The 8410-nt window shown below is 41.5% G+C and overlaps 1 protein-coding gene across 1 annotated transcript in view; it reads right to left on the bottom strand.

Moving 5' to 3' along the window:
* Positions 1-536: 536 nt before the first annotated feature.
* CALCRL (calcitonin receptor like receptor) overlaps positions 537-8410 on the bottom strand; it is a 28872-nt gene continuing 20998 nt past the window's right edge. Inside the window, exons 10-12 of the mRNA XM_027696478.1 lie at positions 7993-8211; positions 7862-7903; positions 537-760 (exon numbers count right to left, since the gene is read on the bottom strand). Coding sequence (XP_027552279.1) covers positions 539-760; positions 7862-7903; positions 7993-8211 — 483 coding nt within the window. The 3' untranslated portion in view covers positions 537-538. The remainder of the gene's footprint in view (positions 761-7861; positions 7904-7992; positions 8212-8410) is intronic.

The following is an 8410-nucleotide window of genomic DNA, read 5'->3' as shown; positions in this document are numbered from 1 at the left end:
GGGCTTTTTTTGACAGCCAGATAAATGCTGGACAGAAAAAATAACCTGGATAACCTATTGTTATTATTGCACCTACTTTAACTATTTTGTTTTGTCCTATTTTAGGTTGAATTAAGACAACAGAGTCTGGTATTTACACTCTAAGATTCTATAGGCAAATGAAGTGGCTTCAACACAGCACAATCTTACAACAAACTCCCAAGAAAATAAGAAATCCTTCATTGATTCCCTTTGTACAAAAAAATTGCCAACTTTGTCTACACAGTAGAAACTGAAGAGGCAAAGTTTGTAACCTTATATAAATGCACATACATATATAGATATATATGTACAGATGTCCATACTCAATACACAGAAACACAAACGAATGTATATATGCATATATATATATATATATATATATATATATATATATATATAAGTATACATAAGAACGAAAAATGCGCCGGTTTAGTTCGCGTCAGTCAGGGAAAGAACATCATCCCATGTTAGGTAAAAAAATCTTCTGGCCATGAAGTCACTGGATCCAACTGGGAGTTCAGCCATAGAGCTTCTCAGTCTTTAAAACCACGCTCTCCATGTCGTGGTAGCCCTTCCCGTTGAGGTGCTCGCTGGTGCAGTCGTGGTTGTAGCTGTAGCCCGGCACGTCGCTGATGGTGGACACGGTGTAGGACGCTGTGCGCATGGCATCCGAGTGGCTGAAGCTGTGCTCGAACTGGATTCGGTACTGGTTCCAGTGTCTCCTCAAAACAGCCTGGACCTGTGGCAGAAGGCGAGAAGAATCATAGAATCATAGAATCAGCTGGGTTGGAAGGGACCTCTGAGATCATCAAGTCTAACCCTTGATCCACTACCACTGCAGTTGCTAGACCATGGCACTAAGTGCCACATCCAGTCTCATCTTAAAAACCTCCAGGGACGGAGAATCCACCACTTCCCTGGACAGCCCATTCCAATGCCTGATTACCCTCTCCTGGGAAAAGAGACCAACCCCCACCTGGCTACAACCTCCTGTCAGGGAGTTGTAGAGAGTGAGGAGGTCTCCCCTGAGCCTCCTCTTCTCCAAGCTGAACAGCCCCAGCTCCCTCAGCCTCTCCTCATAGGACTTGTGCTCAAGTCCCTTCCCCAGCCTTGTTGCTCTTCTCTGGACCTGCTCCAGGACCTCCATGTCCTTCCTGAACTGAGGGGCCCAGAACTGGACACAGCACTCCAGGGGTGGCCTCACCAGCGCTGAGTCCAGGGGAAGAATCACTTCCTTGGACCTGTTGGCCACACTGTTCCTGATCCAGGTCAGGATCCATTGGCCTTCTTGGCCACCTGGGCACACACTGGCTCATGTTCAGCTTCCTGTCAATCCAAACTCCCAGGTCCCTTCCTGCCTGGCTGCTCTCCAGCCACTCTGTCCCCAGCCTGCAGCGCTGCAGGGGGTTGTTGTGGCCAAAGAGATTCATGTAAACTGGGCTTCGTTCTGTGCTATGTGAGGGCTGTGATAAAGGTGTCTCATGGGATTAGATGGCACTGCTCGGTAATACCCACACGTCACTTGTCGCTTGAGGGGCAATATAAGTAATGTTGCCACAGGGTTTTTTTGATTTTTTGTGGTTTTTTTTTCAATTTTTATAGGTTTTAGAAGTAGTTATGTAGTGAATGTAACTGGTCTACTCTGGCCTCCAATCGGGAGGTCTGGAGACACACCACCTATAACGCTGCTGATGCTTTTGAGAACGCACACAGGATCACTCTTGAGGAGAAAAGGCAACGCAGAAAGCCTCATGCCTTGCAGAATTTACCACCTAAGGAGTCTTTCTGCTGTGCCTTTTGCAACTGGATGTGTCTATCTTGTGTTGGCCTCTTTAGCCACCAGTGTGCTTGTAACAAATGTGGGTAGAGCCCTTCCCAAATCTTTGTTGGCGAAGCCCAGCCATGAGGAACATGTAGTGAATGCAGGTTTTAAATGTAGCTGTATTTGTTATATCCCTTACCCTTCAGCATAGTAGTTACACATATTCAACCCTATTACCCCATTTCACATCCATTCCCCCTAAATTCCAGTAGCATATTTAGTCTCCTTTTCAAGGTGGGCCTTCATTCTGTTTAAGAACATCTGCACCCTGGCCTGGACAACAAGGTATCACCCAGGACTTTGGAAAGCCTCCAAGGACTGTACGTGCTCCGAAGAAGATGAAGATGAGGAAGAGGGGGTCCCAAAACTCCCCCAGACTCAATTCCCAAGGGGCAGAACGGGGCAAAGGTTGGGGGTGAATGAACAGGGATTGGATGGACATCATTATAAAAACTGTAGCACCTGAGTCAGGGGGTGCACATGGTTTGTATTCTCAGAGCCTGAGAGGCTTCATTAAAACCTCCCCTTGTCTTACCTCCTACTTCAATTGTCCTGGAGTTTTTTCTCCCTGAATTTTTAGACAACAGTAAACATTGTTTTTCAGCAAATTTGGCATGAAATAATGACATTTTACAATTGCAGTGTGCCGGTTGCTCAGAAAAAGCACAGGTTACAGAGGAACAGCAGCAACACAATTTTCTGCTTAATCCCTTGTCAGCTCCAGTCCAGTGTGGATAGATCAGATTCAGAGGTGAAAAAGGTAATTTGTGTTCACCCTTAAGTTCAAAAGGCCACATCCTCAGCGCCTGTAAATTCATTTACTCTCAACAAACCATAATTTACATTTGCTAGGGTTCTGACACAAGCAAGTCTTTCCTAATTTCTGACCATACCTTAAGCCAATGACTAGAAGGACAATTTCCTGAACTCCACATTTCTACCAGGGTTAAAAATAAAGGTGGTAAAAAGGTAAAAAGGAGGGCCCAGCTGGTTTACGTGTCTCCACTGAAAGGATATGATGTTTTGTCATAACCTTCCTCCCCTGCAATCTGGTGAAACACCTGGGCATGTTGGCGGGATGAAGTGTCACATTCATGAAGTTCTCACGGAATTAGGCTTTCAGCGAAGATGCCAAGTGAGGAATGCCAAGAATGGTGATGGTTGTTGCTTTTTCAAGAGTTTTTTTTTAATGTTTAAAAAACCCACAGATTATGAATATTTAATTTCCTCTTCAGCCAAAATTTGTCCAGAAAATACTCCTGCATTGACTGGCCCGGCTCTGGTTCAGGAAATACTGGGGAGCACTGATACCTCCATGTATCCAGCAGTGACCCCAAATCACAGGCACCATTCAAAAACATGACCTTCATTTCACTTTTTTACATACAAAAGAACTAACCAGTGAACAGTGACTCCTCCAGTTAACTGTTTATATTGTGGATAAGTATTTTTAGGATTTTCCATGTGTCTTCAGGGTCTCTTTTGTGTCTGCTTCTAATTTCCCTCACACAATGGCTTCTCTTGTCTAATTTTACTCTGGCTTTAATTATGAAAAATAAGAATAAATAGAAGAAAAGGGATGTAGTTTTTAGACTTCCTGCAGTCTGGTATCAGAAACCACTGTTTAAAGGAAAACTTCATCTTTCCCAAAACCTTTACAAAGAAGATGTCAAAGGGTAAGGAAAGAAGCATCAACTGATTAACATAAGAAATAAGCATTTTAGGGCAAAGGAGATGCTCTCTTACTGTTCATAAAACCTTTCTAATCCACTCTGAATATCTCAGCACAAATCTCCAAATCTTTGGAGAAAAATCAAGTATCTTAATACTTCTGAGTATCAGCTCTTACTGCTTTTCATATCAAAATTCTGTATTCCTTCTGAGTCTAAAGGCAGAGTTTGTGTTTCAGCACAGGAAGTTTTGATTAATTAATATATGCATTGCACAGCAATATAGAGCCTTCTGTAATCTGTCCTAAAGCCAAGAGAAGAAGCATATTAAAAATTCCATCTTTTCCAAGAAGGAAGCTTCAAACTTAGTTTGAAATCATATCAAGGAATCTGTGCCTATCACTAAGATATGTTCTATTTGTTCTCCTTCCCACAGGCAATGATCTCAATAAGATTATTTCTGGCATTCTTCATGAGCCCTCTCTGTTACTGCTGAGTCAGGATTTCACCCCTGTCCTGCTCCATGTCTGTTCTTGTAGGGTGTTAAAACCTTTCAGGTTTTTTATCACCGTCTTCCAGTCTTCTCTAACCTTCCAATCAAAAATTTGTAGGAGAGGATGGGAAAAATCAATAAGACAACTAATTTTCACTAGTAACTATAACAATATGAGTATCCACTCACCATCTGAGAATAGAACTTTTACCACTCAGCCTCGAGCAGTTGCCCAGAGCTGTTAATGCAGCTCAGGACAGGAAGCACTTTGGGACTTTGTTGCAAGAAAGGATATTAAGCAATGCATTTAATGTAAAAAGGTAATGGAATAATATAATTCTATTTCTCAGTCATTTACAGAGATGTTAGTTCCAGCTGGAATACTCCTGCTTTCGCACCTTATTAGTTGGTAATGGCTCTTTTTGATGAGTTTTCATGAAGGGGTCCTTTCAGTCAGCCCTTTAACATACTAGTAGCTTGACGTTCAATAGCACACAAATCAAACAGCTCAGGAGGAAAAAAAAACCCACCAAAAATCCACAACACAAGCTCATCTATCTCATCTATTATTAAACAGATTGTATAAACCTGTAAACCCAAGACCATGATCTTCATGGCAACATTTCTACACTCCTGTGAAATGAAAGGAAAAAACCCACAAACCCCACAAAACTAACATGGATAACATAGGTCATTATTAGCACTGTAATTAATAGCTCAACAGGAATCTTTCTACTGATTTATTCAAGATCTGGGACAAGGCTCTACTCTGACCACAGCCTGTATCACCCCAGAAGCCTCTCTAGGCCATCTCAGACTGGAAAACATGATGAGATAGTTGGGAAGCATCCTACTCCGCGGGATGCTGGGCCATGAGCAGAATGTGAGTGTCCTTAGGGAAGCCCTGCCAGGGCAGATCAAGATGAAGGGCTTGCACGTACTCCCTTGTCTGTAGGAGGTTTGTGACAAACATCTGCAGTGCCTGTTAGAACTGGATTGGACAGGTCACCCCTGGCTGGGCTGCTCAGGAAGCTGGAGAAGTTCCTTGGCTACGGAAAGCAGGACATACCAGCTATTTTTCTTACATTTCTTGGTTTATTTTCACGGAACTTCTCTGCTAGCAGATAACATTTATTTACTTCTTGGCGAGAGGTGTCTGCTTGAACATGATATTTGGTACAGAAGACACTGAAATATGCAGTAACAGTTGGGAAATGCTAAGATGTAGACAGAAAGAAATTGGTGCTTTTAGCATTTTTAATTGCTAAAAAAAACACTAGAAAATCTTTGCCCCACTGTCACTTCAAGTGTCGACTCCAGCATTCACCTTTAAACCATTCACCTTTAAAGCACAGAGGTGCTGCAGAGGAGCACTAACACCACTCCCTGATGCCTCTAATTATGCAGAGGCTCTAATGAGGTGTGGCTGTGACAGATGACATCAGCCAAGCCAAAGTTCCTGGCTCAGTTCAGGCATTGGTGTGACAGCAAAGGGACTGTGACGGACACGGAACACAAGTGTGCCTGGAGGCTTTCCTGCCACAGGCACAATCTTTTAGTACTCAAAGGAAACACATCTTTTCTGTGCAGGTATTTTTCTCTACCTACAGTGTCATCCTCCCCCCGGGTTTCCCTACTGATGCAGCTGTTTATAAAGTACTAAGTCCCTTCTTGAACAAGATGTACTGAAAAAGTCCTTGAATCACTGAACCCAAAAGTGGTTTAAAAGGCATAAATTTCCACTCTATAGAGAGCAAATACAGACAAATATGTTTAACTCACCAAGTCAAGTTCTACGGTCTAAAAATTAACTGTCTGAATTAATAAATGTTAAAATGCCTAAATCCTCCTTTTAAGTGTTACCCTGCCAGCAGAAGTTCAAGCAGTGAGTCATCTGCTACCTTTTGTAGGTGTTGTGGAAGAGCTCATCTTTTATCACTGATCAGCCCAGAGTGAATTTAGGATACTGAATTGGGGGGTTGACTCAGGTGTGCTTTTCTTATATAGCAGAAGAGAATATGTCAAAAATACGAGTTTGTAACAATGAAATGTTAACACATCTGGGATCATATTTTAAATTTTCATATTTTAAAATTTCACATTTTAAAATTAATCAGAACTTAAAATAAAACACAGCCTTGGAAAAGCCACAGGGATTAAAAGACAGAACTGAGCAGTGAACAATGTTGTTGCATAAAAACTGCAGAGACTTCAAGGTTTCCCATCCCTCCTCCCATATTTTGCACTGGAGCAGAACAAACTCTGTTTGATTTTTTCCAAATACCTGTTTTAGAAGGCATTCTGAATTATACAATCTAGAAGGGAAAGAACGTATGAAGCTGGGACTTGAACATGAATTTACTTTATGGTAAAATCAAATCAAACCCACTGCCCCACACCCACTGAACTGTGAGAAAGCCTATCTTCATCTTTTCTACCTCCTTGGCAAAAAAAAAAAAAAAATCAATTATACATTTGGGGGACACACACACAACGACACAAAAAATAAACCTTCAAACCCCATTGCAATCTAATCAGCTTTAGACTTAGGAGGAGAAGGAAGGGCACTCTGCTGGAATCAATTCTGGTATTGGCCAAATAATTACCTGTAATATTACTGTCCAATAGCATTACGTAACCACACTGACACAATTTTACAGCATCTGATAAAAGAAACTAAGGGTTTAGTCACATGGAAACATCTGGTTACTCCCACACATCTGCTTACAGCCATGTACTGTAACCACACTAAATGCAGAGCAAATGAACAAACAGATGTGTAGGAATAAGTGTAGGATTGTAATTGTTCCTCTGCCAAAACTGCTGGAAAAGTATCAGTTAGACTTTTGGTAGGGTGGTTTTATTTTGTGTGTTTGTTTCTTTGTTTTGGGGTTGCCAAGATTTTTTTGGAAGTAAGAGCGATATCAACAATTTCATTTATATTTTTTAGCCTTTCTTTCACTCTGACACTCTAAGCCTCTCTAAGTGTACTTTCTAGAGCATGGGGCAGGAGGTTCTAAGTGACAGTCACTGTGTGCACTCCAGGGGTACAGGACCTTGACCATTCAAGATAACAGCAAAGCTTATTAACTATAATGGGATCAATACAATCGATTACTGAAACATGGCACAATCCTCTAATGTAAGAATAAAGAAGTTTGTCCTTGGAATTGGTGGTTTCTTAGGGGTGCACTTATCCCACACAAATTTCTGACTTGAGCACACCAACCTGTTGAGGTCTGATTTTTTTGAATGATACTTTTCATCTGTGCTAAAAAACAGCTTTCCAAACCTCAGCCTAGAGTTTTCCCAGAGAGTCATCGTAACACTCACAGAATCATGGAATGGTGTGGGTTGGAAGGGACCTTAAAGATCATGTTCTTCCAAGCCCCTGCCATGGGATACAAACATACCCCAACCCAGTGTGCTCTATTCCTGCTACAGAAGGATTCTGTAGTGATTCTACCAGTGATTCTCCAAGATAACATCCTATACAGCTTCTAACACAGACAAATATGCCTTCTGAGTATTGAACTGCATTTTACTTTTATGATATTTATTGAGAATTTATATCAAAGTGACAAGTGTCTTCAGTTTCTTATATATTTAAGAAAAATGTACATGGCTCAGCACCAAAGAGTCAGTCCTAATGCACTTAATGATGTGCCATGAATGATGGCACAGTCCTTCCCAAGCTCTGCTCTTGGCATCCTGATGCTTTGTTTCCTTTTTTTGAGTTAGAAAAATTTAGACATAAAATAATTAAAAGATATTGCCATCTACGTTGCTGAAACAAAACAAAACTATGTGAAACGGAAAATTATTACAAATACACTAAAAGAAGTTGTTACCTACCTCACCATTAAAGAAGCAGAAAATTGTAGCCACCAGTAGACCCTGTAAAATAAAAATAAAGGTTCCATTTTTATTACACATCCCTATGGGATATTTCAGGTGTGAGATAATTTTGGATAAAATTCAGATACCTGGTAATGCATGAGGATGTGCATCACATAGTCATACACCTCCTCGGCAATCCGGCCCTCTGGTCGCCATGGAAACAGGACAAATTCGATGCCAAGGAGTGGCACAAGAATCAGGGTGGCTCTCACTGCTTTCATGTACAGGTTGGATTCGGCCTTGTGGGTGTCTTTGAGCTTGGTGATGAGAACACGAACGATGTTTAGCAGGAAGAAAAGGTTTACCTGTCGGAAAAGGAAATGGCACTGAGGGCAGTCTGAAAAATAAGCCCACACACACTGATCTGGGAGACTAAAAACCAGACAAGAAAACTCATACTGTATGATTGTGATTGTACAAGAAACAGCAGTTAAACGTCTTTAAACCTCAGTTACCTTTTAAGTAACTGAGATGTGGCTCTGCTGGTATCCACATCCATTCCTC

Source organism: Neopelma chrysocephalum, unplaced genomic scaffold, assembly GCF_003984885.1.
Source record: "Neopelma chrysocephalum unplaced genomic scaffold, ASM398488v2 Primary Assembly neopelma1_107, whole genome shotgun sequence".
NCBI classification, from domain to species: Eukaryota; Metazoa; Chordata; class Aves; order Passeriformes; family Pipridae; genus Neopelma; species Neopelma chrysocephalum.
Note: the sequence above shows the minus strand (reverse complement) of the source record. Positions and strands in the feature narration are given on the sequence as shown.